Source organism: Coloeus monedula (assembly GCF_965178545.1).
Source record: "Coloeus monedula genome assembly, chromosome: Z".
Classification (NCBI taxonomy): domain Eukaryota; kingdom Metazoa; phylum Chordata; class Aves; order Passeriformes; family Corvidae; genus Coloeus; species Coloeus monedula.
Genome location: NC_138822.1, coordinates 73,952,726 through 73,971,440, shown reverse-complemented (window position 1 = coordinate 73,971,440; position 18,715 = coordinate 73,952,726). Strand labels below are relative to the sequence as shown.

The 18,715-nt window shown below is 43.0% G+C and overlaps 1 protein-coding gene across 3 annotated transcripts in view; it reads left to right on the top strand.

Moving 5' to 3' along the window:
* The first annotated feature begins 6,981 nt into the window (after nucleotides 1–6,981).
* Nucleotides 6,982–18,715, top strand: part of RAI14 (retinoic acid induced 14) — an 86,811-nt gene continuing 75,077 nt past the window's right edge. For 2 of the 3 annotated variants that reach the window (XM_082301315.1, XM_082301313.1), the window contains exons 1-2: nucleotides 6,982–7,090; nucleotides 17,653–17,744. In XM_082301315.1, coding sequence (XP_082157441.1) covers nucleotides 17,709–17,744 — 36 coding nt within the window. In that variant the 5' untranslated portion in view covers nucleotides 6,982–7,090; nucleotides 17,653–17,708. Of the gene's footprint in view, nucleotides 7,091–7,165; nucleotides 7,377–17,652; nucleotides 17,745–18,715 lie in introns of those variants that run through there. The other variant, XM_082301314.1, reaches the window with a different exon arrangement.

The following is an 18,715-nucleotide window of genomic DNA, read 5'->3' as shown; positions in this document are numbered from 1 at the left end:
AGCTAGACAGCTCTCAGCACAAACATGATCTGCCTTAAATGTGAGCACATCTAACCTGGCATCAGATCATCACATCTACCACATGGTGTTTACACTGATGTGCACAAGGGACCTAGTGGTTCCTAGAAAACAAAGGCTTGTGGTATGTTAGGTGTAACTGGAAAGCAGCAGATGGGTTTGTGTTTCCCTGACTTGGAGAGAAGAGTAAAATTTGGCCTAGACTCAGTCACAGATCCCTGAATCCCCAGCTGGTCACGAAGGATGGGTGAGTGTCTGGGAAGGAGAAGGGGGATCACCCTGCTGATGACCACTGACTATTTGACACAACCCTCACAGAGGATGATGTGATCCTGTGGATCATTCCATGGCAGGCAAATGATTTCTTCCCTCAAGACCAGAGGAGCCTGCTAAACAGATGAACTGAAGCTTTTTTGGCATCAGGCAGTGAAGTCCCTGAGACTGAATATTCAAGCAAAGAGTAAGCACACAGTGTAAAACTGTGAGAATAGAGTTCATTGCAGCGATGCATTGTACAGACACATGATATTCCACATGAGAAAAATCCTACTAGACAGAAGAAATCACTTTAAAGAAATCATTTCAAGAAAGCATGAATGATTTCTATTGAGTAGAGTGAATTTATACTCTGGATAATGTGGCTTTGACGTTTTTTAACTTCGATAATACCAAAGCCAGACCTCATCACTTCATGAAACTCTGCCCTTGGGTCCGTATTTATAAACTTCTAAGTACCATTGTATTCCTCTGTGATGTTTTGGTTTGTCACAGTCTTTAAGGACTAGTACAGCATACCAAAGATTGACTCTCACTCCCTTGTTTGCTACGTATTTGGTGCTAATTAGATGCTTCATTTTTACAAGTCCTTAAGAAAAACCTCTCTGCTGGAGCAGGATTACCTAAGATTTACATCTGTCCTTGTGCAAAGTGCAGAAATCTCCAATGTCTCTACACTAAATCACAGTCTTAAACTTGGACCCCATCCCACTTTCCAATGCTCTGATATTTTTTCTTGTGATCCAGGAAAAATGCTGTAGCCATCTCTGAGAAGTAAAAAGGAATATCTGACACTCATTTACACTAACCCCAGCAGAGGCAGGGACCTTTGCATGCAAATATGAATGAGACCAAAGTTTGATTGTCATGAGACAGTGTAAAGAACCCTTGGATTTTCTTTTCTCTTTTTCTTTTTGTAGAAGTTTTAATATGGTCAGAAACCCTCTGCATCAGAGGAAGAATTTAAAAAAAAAACAAAACAGATGACTGACAAAGTGAGATTTGGTTCCTCTGGAAATGTAAGGAAACTTCTTTTCCAAAACCTGGAAGAGTGTCAACAAAGATAGAATGCATAGAGGATTTTGTACCTCCACAACAAAATCAGCAGCAGAAATTTTGTCGTGGGAATACAGCATGGGACAGAACTGGAGTTTCAACTTACTGATGCCAAGTGCATTAAGAAATCCTGTGAGGAGCAAAGACAAAAAATAAGCAGTTTGAAATGCCATTTGCAAGGTGCTTGGCTTCTCTGTAATGCAAATAGTCATATAAAATACGCAGGAATGTGTTTTTTTCAGGTTTGAATGGGAAGAGGAAATTGATTTACAAATTCTGACTGGAATAGGAACCTTAGAGCAAGACTAAAGACAAAGCAACTCCCTGCACTCCTTTCGTGGAGTGTATACGGCACGTAGCTTCCTCCTTCTGTGGGAACTGCTTTGACTTTTGTGCTATTACAACATAATCAAGGTGCTCAACAGCGTAATTAAATACTAGGAATTTTGCTCTTTAGTGATCCTCAGATTAGTATAATCATCTTCTTGGTCGTTCTTGGGCAACTGGCCTTTCAGGACTTTCAGTGGTGTGCCTTCAAAGGGCCCTTTACATTTGTGGAGGGGTGGAAGTCAGCTCTGCATAAGGTGTGGTCTCCCTGTCTGTGGTAGTCTGGTGGCTTCACACAGGTGTTCCCACCAAGCTTTTGAAAAATCCCAGCCCTCAAGCCTTCAGGGAAGCCTCTAGGTTGTGCAGGGGTTGGGTAGCAGCGGATTTTCTCGTAAGTGATCTTGATTCCCATCTGTATCTGTGGGGCCAAGCAGAGAGAAATCTTCCTCTCTTGAAGAAGAAGAATGGAGAAAACTTGAACAAGCCTGTATGCACAGAATTGCTATGGCCCTGTGCAAGAGAGAGCAAAGTACTCTTGATCCAAGGACAAAGCAGTAGATGCTACACATAAACAGTATTCATGGTATTGAGACCTGAAATACACCCTGTTGGTTCTGGGATAGGCTTTTAACAAAGCTTTGTTCTTTCCCTGCAGAGGTCTTGATATCTGTTTGGTAAGTTGTCTTTCTGCTTCATTAGCTTTTCTATAAGAAGAAATGAAACACCTTTTCCTTTTTAAATTTAAAAAAGCATAGATGCTCTGCCATTTCAGGCACAATCTGTTTGTGTAAAAAAGTATGTAATTTTCTTTTGCTGTTTCCATGGGCTCGTGCTTTTAAAATAATTTCAGAATTAAACATATTATGGAGTAATTCTGAGGCTCTATGGGAAAGCTGCATTAGATCATCAAGCCCACTTCCATGCAACACAAAGCTGAGTTTGTCCCTACAGGGAAGATAAACAAAATTAACTTATTTTACACTGAATGTTAGTGAAGAGGCCAAGAAAATAATTTTCTTCTGGTTAAACCTACGTAAATCACTTTCTTATCAAAGACACTAATATGCAAGCACAGATTTCCATAATAATGGGAGAAAAAGAAAGGAAAAAAGAAGACAATTTTTACTCTTTGTACTTAAGAAAGATTGCATTAATTCCTTTTGTATATTCCAGTAGCTACAAACTAAAATGAAAAGTATAACCAGAGGCAGATAATGTCCTTTCTCTCACAGGGAAAGAACAGTAAAATACATTTCTGTTCCCTCCTAACTGGAACATCCATTCATTCCCACTCAGGTAAAGCTGCTGTTTAGGGCTGGCTCCCCAGGGTTCACCTGATCTCTGCTGCAAAACCACTGAAGGGTTTAGCCACAGTGACACAGACAGCCTGGCCTCCTCCCTCGGCTCCTGGTTTCTGCTCCTGTGGCAGAAGAGGAATATTCAGATTTAAAGGGCAGCCCAGCCTCACAGCACCACTTGAGGCCATGGCAAATCAGGACCCTGTGGTGCAGGAACAATCACAAAGGCAGAACAACCTGAACTTCAGTGGAGCTTTCTAAGAAATGTCACCTGGGACTGTGAAGAGGTCAAGTTATAAACTGGGGCTCCTTGCAGAAAAGTGTGCAAGGGCGAGTGCAGGTGTAAAAACCATGACAAAAAAGAATGGTTGTTGGAGACAGAGCAAATACATCTTGAAAGAGAAAGTTGAAATAATCTAGATAATTCCCTGCAACTGTTACCTGATTTTTTCCTTCGCTCTTTGAAAGTTCAGTTCAAAGTAAAAGAAGTCCCTAGGTAGGCTTTCCTCTCTCTGAGTATTCTGTCTCAGTTAAGAACCCAGTTTTTACAGCTCTAATTGTGAGTTTCTTCAATTTTTAGTATTTTCCTGTGCTGACCCTGTCAGCCTCATTGCTGTTGCTATACAAAGAGCATGGAAACAGTAAAGACAAAAAATTCCCAACCAAGTTTTCTAAACATACCATATTGTGAAGAGGCATCAATCACCTCCTTTCTGTGCTAACAAGCTAGTAAAAAAAGAAAGCATTCTGGTGGAAACAGATAAAAATTACATTTTTTAACTCTCTCACTTGTTACCACAGTGATTCTTGCATTTATGGGGGACATCTGGTACAAAGGATGAATATTTTACTGTAGGCAAAGAACAGTCTGGAAACAAAATCATGTCTCAAAATCTAAACTAAACTTTTCTTAAATTGTACTTCAGTGAAAAATAACAGCCAGGATCAGTAAACCAAACTATATTCCAATTGAAAATAATCAGACCAGAACAAGTCCAACAACGGAGCTGAAAACGCAGCACTTAGAGCTTATAGAATAGGTTTAAGCTGCTTGAAGGATAGCAAGAAGTGGTCAGCCATCTCAGGAGTGTGATTTCCTTTGCAAATAATTTCTAGATGGAGATGTAGCCAGTGCTCAGTGTTCTGCTAAAGGCAGTAGCCAGAAGCAGGGAAAAAAAACCAAAACAAATTAGCCAGAAGCAACATAAAAAAATTAACAATGACAAGGTAAGCTAATTAGCAGATGCTATCAAGACAGAGTGATAAGGTGTGATTAAAGACATCTTTAAGCCACTTCCAGGCCTCTCCCCACTGGAGAAGTGGCTAGGAATGCATAGGTGGTTTCATTACATCCTCACTGTGGGCAGCCAATTCCCAGTCAAAACTGAGTGCAACCTCTCACATTTTGCAGGACACTGAGCAGAGGAGGATATTCTCTTCCACTCCCATCCTAACATCATGCCTGCAAAAAGAAATGGAGGGGCACGGGAAGAGTGTCGCACAGCCAACATGCTAATATTTAGATTTCGAGAGAAGCTGCTTGTGTAGGATGTACTTTACCCTGCAGATTAGGTTCTCTCCACCTAGCTAACAATTTCTGTTAGCTTATGCTGAGCATTTAATGAAACTCTCAAAGAATTGTGTTTGCCCCAGAGTAGAAGCACAGGTGGAAGAACATGACTATGGCAGAGTACTGTAGCAAAATCAGGGTAAAATCTGGAACAGAGCTGAGCTCCCAGCTTTGTCCCCTGCCTGCAGAGGCTCCAGCCACAAAATTACATAGGAGTGTTTTGAATAAAAGGCAATGCCCGGCCCTTGGAAGGGGACCAAAAAGGGGGCTCAGGAAAGAAGAGAGAGAAGGACAGTCTTCCATGCAAGGAGACTAACCTAGAGGGCAGTCAGGTTCTGAGAGACAGATCAGTTTGGTTTAATGCGTTTAAGCTTGCTGCCACAACAAACCCCAAAGCCTTTACCTTGGTCCACAGGTTATATGATGAACAGTACTTCTCTGGGTAGTGGTATTTTCCACTTCTCAAGAAGTATGGCATTTTCCACTTCTCAAGAAGTGAACATTTAATGATACTCTAGACAGAAGGTACTATCTGTTATTCATGTGTCATTTTATACGAACATCCCATGCAAACATACCCAAGCTCCATCTTTATTTTATACTGGCATTGAGAACAGAAACAAAAATCATACTTGGTCAAACTATGCAAATGCAAGAGATAATGACTAAGTAACATTTTCAGGTCGTGACCACACAGATGTTTGTTGGTGTTGCTATAAGTAGGCAGGAGACTTTCTAGCAATACTGTACACATGTATTTGGCTTTAAAAAATAGCAGGAATTAAAGATAACTCAATAATAAATGGAACAAGTTTTCTAGCTGATGAACTAGCATTACAGGGAAAGTTTGCTTTTCCTGTTTTTATTGATTTTGCGCAAATTAAATTCTCATCATTAACTATATTAGGTCAACATTTTCGGGTGTGTCTTTTTAACAGGGGAAAAAAAAAAAAAGAAAACACTGCTGGCACAATGATGGCTGTTCTCAGACGTAAAACACATGCAGAACAAATTGACCAAGGTAAGCGCTGCAGATTACAGAGGAAAGTATACTTTTGGTGATAATAATCAAGTGTATTTGTTTAATAACAATACTTGCCACTATTACAATAATGACCTAAAGTTTTGAAGTGCTCATTTCCTCCCTGTACTGTTTGCCACTTCAGAAGGTGTGGATACTGTTGAGAACAGAGAAGATAAGAGCGATCATAGAGATTAAAGGAGAACTTCTCAGTTGAAGAGCCCAGTTGTGGTCAATGGGGCTGGTAGATGAGAAGCAGCTCTGGCAGGACTCTTGTGGTGGGATGGTACACAGAGACTCACTTAACAGGTTAACTCATCGACAAAATGTGCAAGGTCTTGCATAGGTGATCTTTTTGGTGAGATTTCAAGGTTGTTTGCCATTGGCTTGAGAGAAGAGAAAGGGCGCTCCAGAGGTTCAACTTTGAGAAGAAGGGTTTGGCCTACAGGAAAGAGACTCCTAAAGCACATCCAGTGAATCAGAACATTGGTACTTCTATAAAGCCCACTTGTGATTCTCTGATCTCTAAGCTCCTATGTAGCCAAACACTACACCAGTCATTAATTTGGATCCTGAACAAAAAGTGGCCACTTCTCTTTCTTCTCAAACAATCCTTCCTACCTATAGGTCTGACAAAGAGGCATTTGACACACAGGGAAGCTTTGGAGAGAACCAAAATGCAGAACTTCTGTCATGTGCTGAAGCAGTTGTGCTTCTTTAAGAACTTGACATATGTTTGGCCCCTGCCCCTGTGCGCAGCTTTCTCCTAAGGAGATCTGAAGACATCCAGAGATGGCAGTGGATTGGCACCCACCTTCAACCTGGAGGAGACTGAGGGGAGACTTCACCGCAGTCTGTAACTTTTTCACAACGGGAAGAGGAGGGGCAGACACTGATGTCTTCTCTGGGGTGATCAGTGACAGGGTCTGACGGAATGGCCTGAAGGTGTGTCAGGAGAGGGTTAGGTTGGATATCGGGAAAAGGTCTTTCACCCAGGGGGTGCTTGGGCACTGGAAGACGCTCCCCAGGTAAGTGGTCACAGCTCCAAGCCTGACAGAGTTCAAGAAGCGTTCGGACAATGCTCTCAGGCACATGGTGTGATTCTTGGGGTGTCCTGTGCACAGCCACAAGTCGGACTTTGATGATCCTTGTGGGGCCCTTCCAATTCCGCTTATTCAGAGATTCTGTGATTCCCTCTTCACACTCACGCACCCGGCCCTCAGCCAGCAGGGTGGTCTCCCCCAGCGTCCCCCACCGAGACCCCCTCCCTCCCTTTCCCCTCCGCAGCCCCTCCCCGGGCGGGGCGGGGCCGAGCCCCCTCCCCGCCCGCCGCTGCCCGCGGGGGGCCGCAGCCCCGCCATCACGTGGCCGCCGTGTCACGCCCGCCCCTCCGCCCCATCCCGCCCCCGAGTGTCCCGGGGCGCTCGGCGCCGCCGCTCCGCCCTTCGGCAGCGCCGCGGATCGCTCGGTGCGCGGCTCCCGGCGCTCCGGCACCGGCGTAGCGGGACGCGGGCGCTCCATGAGGTGAGGGCGCGGCGCGGCTCGGGCGGCGGGCGCGGGTCCGGGCGCGGGTCCGGGCGCGCTCGGCGGCGGCGGGCGCGGTGAATGGGGCTTTGTGTGCGGCGCCCACCTGCTCCCGCCTCCGCCGCCCGGCGCGGGGGGCTCCGGGCTCTTCCGCGGCGCAGCCCCAGCGGGGAAACCTCTGCGGGGCGCAACACGAGGGAACTTCTCCCTTCTCTTCGCCGGGCGCTGCCGGAGAGACCCGTTTGCCTGGTGTGGGGGAGCGGGGGACACCGGGGGGACCCAGCCTGTGAGTTGCTGCCGCTTGACTGTTTATTTCCATTTACTCTATAGTTTATGTTTTGGTTGCTTTGTTTTGTTTTGTTTTCCTCTCAAGATGCATGGCGGGGAGTGACAGCTGCCCGCAGGAGTGAGCGATGGCAGCGCCGGCTCACCGCCCCGCACCCCTGCCCGCCCGCAGAGGGGTCTCCGCGGGTCCCTCGGCCCCGAGCGGAGCCGCCCGAGCCGCCCCGGGGTCGGGGGTCCTTGGTAGCGCGGGTCCGGCTGAGCCCCGGCGGCGGCAGTGCCGGTCCCGGGGCGCCCTGGTGGGAGTTAGATCCTCCCGGGGGAGGGAACCCTCAGATCCCTCCCTCCGACCAGGAGGGTGGCCCCGGCTGTCCCGGTGCTGTCCGGGGGGTTTGGTTGGACCCCGTGGAGGGCAGAGTCGCTGTCGGTCCCCGCCGGTGCCCCCGCCCCGCTGCCGGCTGCGGATCCCCGTACCCCGCGGGCGGGCCTGGGGCTGCGCCTTCCCACGGCAGCGCGGGCTTAAAAGATCCAGATCTTCTGTTGCTGTTAAAAAGAAAAAAAATTAGTAGTCTGCTTTAAGAGTAGCATTGAGTTTAATCGGGACCCTGTGCTTTTAACTTCCCACAGGGCATGCGAAAGATTTGTCTTCCTCTTGCACAGCATTTGGCAGCATAAGCCTTCTGCAGTCTGCTGTTGCCACTTGTGACATTCTTAACTTTCTCCTTGTGAAAAGAGTAGTTAAGATCTTTTTTAACAGTGTTGCAGGATCTCTAACGAATTCTCCCATTTGCTTCTGTAAGGAGTATGAATGTGCTTACTACTATGAAACAATTCCAGTCTACTGCTACTTTCGTAGAAGCGGTAGTCTCTTTTTGCCTTTTTCTTTTCTCCTCCACCCTAGCAGGTTGTAGATTAGCTGTGTCATTAAAAGAAAAGATAGATCAGATGCCAAAAATTACACATGCGTCATTTTAGAAAGGTTTGCTGGTGTCCACGATTAACTAGGAGTAACTGAATTTAGTAAATATCTGTCAATGACCTGCTTGACTCTTCTCTTGGGACACTCATGGAAAGCTGTCAATGAGATTTTATTTACTATTGGAAGAATTGCATAACAGCCATATGAACCAGAGTGAGAGAGCATTTTGAGTAGAACAACACACCATATGAGCTCAGGGTTCCCTTGATTTGAAGCCAAGCTCAGTGCCAATAAGTCACTGTTCAGTAGCAGACACTCATCTTTCCAGTCTCTAAAAATATTGTCCCTTTGCACTTCTCCTCCCCTTCCAAGAGTGCATGTGCTAGCAAAGCAATAAAATGCTGCTTCCTCCTCTCTGCTTCCCTGAACCAAGAGAGAGATGGATAACATCAGGTGAAGAAGAGACTAGATGGGAGGCTGCTCATCTCATGAAGTGATGTAAGCACTTCATCACTCACTTGCCTCATCTCCTTTTTTTTTTTTTCTTTCTGTTCCTTCTGTTCAGTTTTCCTTCTCCCCCTCTCTGATGAGAACCTCATGCCTTTTTTGAGGGAGAAGCTGTGACTGGAGAAACATGAAAGCTAGTTCTTGTGTAAGATGTTGGTAATTTCTAAATCCTGCTGCAACAATACCCTAATCACATTCCTTTGGGGAGCTGATTGTGGGCTAGTTCTTTTTGCACAGGGATAATGTTTGAAACAAGTACAGAGGAAAAAAAAAAAAAAAAAAACAAGGGAAACCAGAACAAATAAATTCAAATCTTTAGGGCCTTGCTTAATGGCTGACATAGTAGAGTACTAAAACTTCCAAGGTAGAAGCGTGTCAATCCATACCATCTTCTGGGGTTATAGATTTGAGCAGCTGGCTCCTGCTGTGTGTCTACCTCTTGCATGTCTGAGAAGCCTGCTCACTTCCCATCATTTTTTGGAGCTGCTGTCTAGGTGCCTGTGGATGCATGCAGGTGATAGCTGTATTTGATGTAGCTTGGGCTTTGCTTTCAGAGTTGTCAGTCCTGGCTACTCTTTACATTTAGAGTCTTCTGATCATGGGCTTTTAGGGTTCAGAGAAAGTAGTGCAAATAAGTGTAATTCTGGTAATATGTTAGAGCAGAGATTGTCTCTATCCAGCCGCCAGAGACATTCAAGTCTGGTGAACTCTGGGAGCAACTGAAGCTCTCCACTGGCACTTTGGGCTAACTAACAGTCCAGGTACTTGCCAAGGACTACTGGAGTGGAAGAACACAGCAGTGAAAGAAAGCATCCTTCCTCTGTGTTAGGGTCCAGAACAAGATGGCCAGTAGCACCTGGAGGTGATGGTAATTGTCTGTGCTGAACTTGAGATGGTCTCATCTGAGGGAGAGCCATGTGGTTAGTGCATTTTCCTGGGAAGTTTTAAGTCTTGACAAGTCCTTCCTCTGCACGCAGAACTTGCATTTTAGATGAATGCTGTAGTAATTTATGTATATTTTCTAAAGCTGTCATAGTCTTCTTTTGGTTTTCTGCTTGGAAGCCATTGCTAGTACTTAAAATACTGTAAAACAAGACATGTCTTTTTTTTTTTTTTTTCCCTCCCACGTGAATCTGTTGGGGGAATGGGTAGAGGAGAGAGAAAGCCAGATTTTTTCAGTCATTATAAAAGGAAAAGAATTTGTATGCTGGTCTGCTTGTGACTCTGTAACTTCAGTAGCTGAGGATGTTCCATTTCTTTTTCTCATAACTCTGAGAGGCAGGGAGTTACTGTTAGTTCTTGCAGATGTCTGACTTCCCAAAGGCACTTTGGAACACCCTGAAATAACTCTCCAGAGTTTTGACACTCTAGTACTTTCTGAGGACCTTGTTTACAACTAGTTGCCTGAGACACCAACATGTTAACTCTAAGGGATATATGAAGATTCATAAGCCTGTGAAGGATGGGAGAAGTATCTTAAACACTGTATCTTCTTCTGCAATATTTATTGAGCACCTAGTGCTGCTGCTATAGAATACAAATTTCAAGAACCTGAATAAAATCAGATAAAAATCACTTGACTATCCCTAAGATCTCAGAATCAGAGAACGGCTGGGGTTTGAAGGAACATCTGGAGATCATCTAGTCCAACCCCTCTGCCAAAGCAGGTTCAGCTAGAGCAGGTTGCACAAGATCATGATCAGGAAGGTTTTGAATATTTCCGGAAAAGGAGATTCCACAACCTCTCTGGGCAGCCTGTTCCAGTGCTGTCGCCCTCAAAGTAAAGAAGTTCTTCCTCATATTCAGACAGAACTTCCCTTGTTTCAGTTTATGCTTGTTGCCCCTTGTCCTGTCACTGGGTACCCCTGAAAAGTGTCTGACCCCATCCTCCTGACACACAGCCTTAAGGTATTTGTAAGCATAGTTAAGATCCCCTCTCTCAATTGTCTCTTCTCCAGGCTAAACAAACTGAGCTCTCTTAGCCTATCCTCATGAGAGAGATGCTTCAGTTCCCCAGCCATCTGTGTCCCTTCACTGGACCCTCTCCAGAAATTCCTTGCTTTTCTTGAACTAGGCATTCTGGAACTGGACACAGCACTCCAGATATGGCCTCACCAGAACAGAACAGAGAGGGAGGATAACATCCTTCAGCGTGCTGTCCACACTGTTCCTAAGCATCCCAGGATACCATTGGACTTCCTCACCACAAGGACATACTGCTTGCTCATGGTTAACTTGTCCACCAGGACTCCCAGGTCCTTCTGGACAGAACTGGATTTCAGCAGGCTAACCCATAACCTGTACTGGTCCATGAGATGTATTTGTCATGAGCTGCAGGACCCCACACTTTTCTTTGTTGACTTCGTGAGGTTCCTCTCTGCCCAGCTCTGGCACCTGTCCAGATCTCATTGAATGGCAGCACAGATACCATTCTACAGACATCATCCAGCAAGACAGAAATATTGATCTTGCTGATGTCCTTTATAGCACTGGTAGTCTTCCAGAATAGAAAATATCTGAATTTTTAGTGCTTTTTATTGAAGGATGGAAACACATGAAACTCTCAATTTTTGGGTAATGTTAAAAAAAAATGCTCTGGTTTCATCACTTGAAATATTTTCCCAAGAACTTGGTAGCTGAATAGGGGAGCTGTGTTATCAGTACAGTCCCTGAAGGTGTTCCTAGATTAAAGGAGTTTCCAGTAGGATACCCTTCCAAGGTGTTTATGAGAGTGGGGCTTTTCAAGTGTCTTAGGTAAATTGCTTTGATATTCCTGTCTTTCTAACTCCAGCCCTAGTGGATGACTGCTCTGCCTTAGGCTGTTCCAGAATTAATCCATAAAGTCATGGATATGTCTCTTCATAGATTTAATGTTGCAACTGTTCAGTTTGTTGTGTTTGATGATTCTGAAGAACATAAAGTTGAATGGTTGATAACAGAATACTAGGAAGGGAGGAAGTATAAACAGGTACTAGGTGTTGTTATTTGTGTGGGTTTCTCATTTAAGAACTGAAATTTCAGAAGTGGGACTCTAAGGCATTTTTCTCTCTTGCTAATTGTAGCTAGATGATTTATTTCCAATCTTGTCTAGTTGAAGTGTCTGTGGAACTGCAACGTGTTTTATGTATGATCAAACTAAAGAAGATGGTCTCAAAATTGAGGGCCATGCAAGGGGTGTGTGTGTGTGTGTGTTTGGTTTAGAGACAGGGAAATTGAAGGCAGAGAAGGAGCAGCAGTATGTCCCAGTTCATGCAACAAGTCCTGTCTGTTGTTGTGCTCCTCATTGGCCTGGGTATGTGTTGATAGACACTTCCAGACAAAAGAACTGGAGTGGGACTGGAATAAAGTTGTATGTAAGGAGCGAACGGCAAATTTGCCCGGACTTTCTAAGTCCTGTCTAATATGCCAAATAAACAAATCAGGGTGATGTCACATTTTGATTTTTCTCTTAACCTGCTCCTGTAATTCACTGTGTGTAAGGCCTTGTTGATGCTAGCTTTCTTCTGGCTGTCTAGAACTGCATTTGAATACACTATTTAAACAAACTGCACGTATCCCCAGATCAACCATCTTGCCTGGATATGTATTGGCTGTATGTATCCTCAGAGGCTGGTACTGCTTCACCTGAATCCATTGAAAGGAAATTTAACATTTGCAAGTTCCAAATATCAAAGGAAGTGTAAGAGTAAAGAGTTGATACAAAGTGTATCACAGAGAGGAGCGATAGCTCTAGACTTGTTAGTGTTGCAATGTCTCTGGCGCTCTAACTTCTGGGCTCAGACGCTTAAATTTGTACAGTTCAGCACATCCTTGCCAGTGATTTGTGAGCAGATAGAGGGAGTGCACTAAGTTACCCAAGGCCCTTGCTATCTCTGATGTCTGATTCTGTTTAGAGTGGGATTAACTGTATATAAATCACTCCCACTCTTGTGTAGTGCTTGGGCTTCTCGGTGCATTTTTCACTGCATTTTCATTAGTAAGTAGTAGTAGATTAACCAAGCCAAGAATTATTTGTCTTTATAGGTAACACTGAGTTTATAAAATTCTGTTTCATTTGACTTTCCCTATGATAGGAGGGTGGGTTACTCAAGATGGAAAAACTGAGCTGTGCTGATAAAGAGTGGGGAAATATTCCTGTAGCTTTTGGTCTCATCATACATGCTTCTCTGATTTGGCCTGAGAAGTGGAACAATATGCTCAGCTGGATGGAAATAGGAAGTAGTCAGGGGAGGTGGAGTGTTGGGTGGATTTTTTTTTTAGGACAGAGTGGACTTGCTGCATTTATGTGGGGGCAGCCAAAGAGGCTGAGCAATGGCTAATGCCTCCAGGCAGTACTGTGACTCTGGCAGTGTTGAAGAGAAGCTTGGGCTGGAGCACATTCTTGGTATTGGAGGGTAGGTCAGGGAAGCTCAGGGATGGGAAGCATTTATGACGTTGGATACTGAAGGTGATCAGCAGAAGGGATGCATTAGTGTTGACGCCTCTGGCTGCTTCCCAGTGCTGGCTGCTGCTGGGCTGTGCTTCTGGGTCAGAACTGGGCTTGTGATTTAGAAAGTGATCATCCAGAGGATTACTGATGGTGTGCTTTGGGGGAAGATGCTTCTGGGGCCCCTTATTTTCCCCATGAGAGTAGGTGTAGTCACACAAAGGAGGTTGTAAGTGTATAGCAGCAGTAGTACTCTCCCACACTCCAGACCCGTTTTTCATTTCCCCCACACCTCTCTGTGTGTTGCCAGATCTTGTGTAGAGTCTGTAAATCTTTCCTGTAATCTTTCAAGGTTAAAGAAGTTTTTTTGAAGTGTTTTTGGGAGGGGAAGGGGAAATAAGTTGATATTAGTCATGCTTTGCTGTGAAAGAGCTCTGTGTGAGATGGAGTCTTCTCAGGGTGTTCTGAAAGAGGTGCAAGATTTTTGACACCTAAATTAATTGAATTCAGCACTTACCAGTGAGGAGTGATTCATTAGCATGAACACTGTGCATAATATACGGTTTTACTGTAAACTTCCAGTTTTACTTAGGGAAAATAAGGCTTTTCCTTGTTGCATCACTGGATCTTTGGCCCCTTCAAGGAGTTAATTGTAACATTGTTTGAAAGGCCTTGCTCTGGTTTTAATGCAATTGAATGAAAGGGGAAAAAAAAGTCATTATTTTTGTTTACTGTGGTTTGCACAAATCTCACTATAAATCAGTGGGGAAGATTATCCTAATCTGTTTCCTACATTTAAACCTAAAGATTGCATTGTGTATTAAAACGCAGTTGCAATGAAATTATTGAGGCCAAAGATTACCACCACTTCAATGTCTCTTGTTTTAGCTAGATAGGTTTACCACTGACCTAAAGCTGGTTTTTGTGGCTTGTACTCCTCAAGGCTGTTTCTTGACATTAAACTAAAGGAAGATGAGATAGAGGAGTAGATATTTAATTTTGGAGCTAATGGTTAAAAGCACGTGATCAGCATTAGCTGTTGAGAATCCCCGGAGTTAAGCACTTATCTGCTGCTAAGTTGCTGCAGCTATAAAATGACAGCGCTCGGTATTTATTACACATTCGTTCTGAAAGTGGAGAAATGCCTCTGTTAGTAAAGATTGCTTCTTGTTAATACCTGTGATTCGTTGCAGAAATATTGTTTTGAAGTGTCTTGATGCTCTCTAGTGAATTTCTAGTAGTCACTTCCTATCTTGTAAAACAGGAGAGTATTAATGGCGCTTCCTTTATCCCCCGTCGGGCAAATGAACAGTTGTCATAAAGCTCTGCCGAATCAGGATGCTGACCTCTTTTTGCATCAGTTCCAATAATTACACCCTTTGAGAGGGGACTTCCTCTTTAAACAGTGACAAGAAAAGGCAGCCCTCACCACTTCATGCATTTTTATCTCTACAGTTGAAGGGTTATGGGCATTATGATGCACAAACTGTAACCTTAATGTTTATGTTTAACTATATCTTATGGGAAAAATACAGATGTGAAAAACACGCTAAGCTTGGGAATGCTGTTTTTGAATGCTTGAGCATGCTTTTTTAATTATGCTGAGGATTTGAGTTTCACATTCAATGTATAAAATGCATTTATGCAGGAGGTGAAGTATCTGGTGGGAAAAACACGTCTTCTGACAGAAACACTTCTTCCTTTCTCTCAAGAGGGAGAGTAACATACTATGAGTGCTTGCAAAACTTGTTAATTAGACTTTGCTACAGGTTCCTCAGAGAAGAGAGTCCAGCTTTGCAGCTGCTGCATGTATGTACCTACAAGGAGTTTTCATCTCTCCCACAGCCTTGTAATTGAGCACTTCGTCTTCCTTGGGAGCTATAATAAATCTTTTGTCCATAGGAGCCAAAAATGCTGAGGGAGTGGGAAGGGGGAAGGACAGCCTACAGCAGACAATTCTTTGGCAATCTGTATGTGAGGAAAGACTTCTTGTTTTTAATTCCCTGTGCACAGGATTTATTTATACTTCATTAACTGGTCCAATTAAACATTTCACTTCTTTTAGTCAATGTATATTTAAGTTATAAAACAAAATTCTGTTAAGTTTTGGATTTTGTGGGATATTGTGTTATGTTTCGCATCTTTAAACTTTCTTTACATTGTTGTTTGTTTTTTTTTTCTCTTAGAAGTTTGGGGTTTGTTTGGTTTGGTTTGATTTGGGCTTTTTGCTGGTGTGCTATGTAAAGAAAGGCAGGTAGATAACGGTATTTGTCTTGTCTGTACCTTGGCATTTCTGGTCTTTGCCGTTCTCATCATTCTTGGTGTTACCAGATGATGATTTGGGAGATTACTGGGCTCTTGTTGAGGTTCAGGCTCCTTTCCAATGCAGGTTATGACAGCTGTTTTGCAATTTAAACACTTTCTCCAAAGTTTGGGTAGGTGTAGCAGAAACAAAGTGGTATGCTTCTCTCAGAGCAATCAGAAATAATTCCTTCTTTTTGATTGTTCGGTTATAATTTTTTTAATTTACTTTTTTTACTATTTTACAAATATTCCATTGCATCCAGGAAAAAGCTAAGAAATTTTCACCTACGTCAGGGAGTGACAAGGTTCTGCAAAATCTATTTTCCTTTTTTCCTTTTGCTTGCTAAAGAATTAAACAAAATGCCACAAGCCCATTTTCCTTGTGATTAAACGCAAGAATTTTGAATGAAACCCCTTTTTCATATACCTGGAAGCAGTCAGGGACCTGACATGGCTTGAAAATGACTGCTTAATTAGACTTAGAGTAATTTAATTCAATTTAATGATTTTTAAACAACCTACAGAATAACTCCAGATTACCTACTGCTACCTACTGGAGGGATTTGGCCTGTGGGAAATGTGTTTGTGTGTATATAGAGTATGGGATTTTTTTGTTTGTTTGGTTTTTTTTTTTTTTTTGAAGAAATGTACTTGAGTTTGTCTTAAATGGGTGCCAGATAAATATGGGTTTGAACTAAGTAACATGTTTACTTAACACTGTTTGCTACTCCGGAATGGTAGTTAGGGTTGTATTTTGTGGAAGCAATCATTCTACTAACGGTATACTGTGTAGTTGGATTTATAAAACTCATAGAAGAGTGATCATGTAGAACATAGCAACTTGCCCTATAATAATGAGATGTACTTTTATGAAACAACTGAATCGCCCTTAGGTTATCAAACTGTAATCTGCTGTTTCTGAAGAGTGATGTGAAACATAGTGACCCTGCATGACCTATTTGAATTTATGCTCCAGTCCTCATTCCAGTTATTTATTTGTCTGACTAGACTTGTAAAACTTTTTCTACTTTTTTTTCTAGGGTGGAGGGAGGAAGTTTATACAGCTGAACATCCTTAATTTTAAACTGTTTCTTCAGAAAGAATTTGTATAGCGGCTAAAACTTGTAGATGAAACCAGCTAACTATCTCAGTAAGCATACTGTAGAACTAGAAATGTGGAACATTTTTACTTAGGTGCATTTGCCAATCCAGACGTTGGTCTCTCATTAAGATTTTCTACTGTGCTCTAGGAAAAAGCACATTGCCATGCTATTTTAGTATTCTGTTACCTGTTATGTTTGCCCTGGATTGGCAACCTGTGGTATCACTGAAGCTTTCTGTAGGAAACTTTTCTCCAGACACTCACTTTCCTCTGTGAGAGTTTGCAGCTTGTCTGTTGCATTAGTTTTATATGTTTGTTCAACTGCTGCTTTCCTTCATGTGAAAGGGAGGAAGGGGGAACATGACTGTGATAGTGCCCTGCCAAGTACAAGCAGCTATGGCTCTTAAGAATACACGTACAGTCCCTTATGGGGAAGAATCCAAAACAAGTCTTCCAGCAATAACCTCTGTCTTGCTCAGGCAATTCTGTCTGCTGTGTTATGTTGAGCTGTCCTAGTACGTGTCCTGCATGGTTTAAGTACAATTCTGAATTTGGTTAGTGGTTAGACTTGTGCATATGATAGTGTTGGTATCTGCTACCCAGTGCAGACCCCTGGTGATAGGATGGTGAAGTTTTAATGAATACTTGGCTTGAATTATGATTTTGTCACTTTACAAATGGCTGTCCTGATGATAATATTAAAATAGGCAGTGGTCAGGGAAATCTGCTCATGTATGAACAAGTTGGTGATCTAATTATGTGGAGATGTATTTAGTATAACAGGATACACAACTGAGTTTTTGGTAAATGTTTGTTCTGTTCTTCATTGGTCAGATTTAGGCTTACTTTTAAGTTTAGAGAAACAGTTAGAAAGTTTCCCTTCGGTGACTGTTAATCTTTTTTAGAGCTTGAGGGCTAAATCCTCAAAGGGTGATAGAGATATGCAAATTCAATTCTGACCTGCCTGCCAATGAACTGAATAGTATCAAGTTGGAATCTTTCTTTCTTTCTTTTTTGTTTAGATATTGAAGAAGAGTAAAAAGCTCCTCAAAGGTTTGGAAGGTTGAATGTGATCAGCATGAAGAGCTTAAAAGCAAAGTTCAGGAAGAGTGACGTAAGTATTTCTGCTCAGTTTGACTGCTGGTTTTCATGCTGGAAACAAGTTCTTCACTCCCACCTTGATAAGCTTGCAGGTTAATGAATTACAGAGAAGAAAACCTTTTTGCAAGCACAAAGGCAACAGCTGAGTACAGTATGGAGTAGGCTGTTTCTATTTGTAGAGCCATTATCTGTTATGCAAAGTAACAGTATTTTACTGCCTTGGTCCCCATAGCTGAATCATGCACACGTCTGTGGGGCCTGCAGAACTTCTGTTGGATTGTGCTGGTGTCCAAATTGGAACTTTGTTACAGGTTTAGGATTAAGCCTAGTAAGGACTTTACTACCCAATCATATTTCTGTCTAAGCCTAGTGCTGTTCTTATCAGTGTGGTGTTTGAGCACTTAATGTACTGTCTCCCCAGTCTGTGGCAGGGTTTCTTTGTCAGCAAGAATACAGGAACCAGCTGAGCAATTAGGGCAGCTGTGGTTCATCAGTTCTAGTACGACAGGAGGGGTGGATTTGAGGCTGGAGCAGTGAGGAAGGAAGACATAAATATGGAGGTTCTCAGGAGAATCTTCAGAACATCATTTAGAGAGACATTAGGCTGCACATCATCTTGCTTGTAGTAGTTGTATCAGTGGAGACCCAAACTTCTACATGTGTTGTAAGCAATACTTCCCTTGGAGCAGTGGAACTGCTGTAGTCCAGTCCTGTTCTTGTCCTTCTATTCCTACTACTATGCATTCCGTCTTTGTGTTGCTAGTAAGAAGTCTGAAATAAGTGCGTTTGTGTTTAATTGACTTTCCAGATACTGTGTGGAATTTGTAACAAATCTTCATGATCTGTGAAGAATGTGGTGCTTCATTCTTCATCCTAAATTTTTGTGCCCTTTTGAAAGAAGTGATGTACTGTTTGTCATCGCCAGATTTGGTGATGGTGTCCTGGAGCTTAAGATCCTTAGATTTGAAAATGGAGCATCTTAAG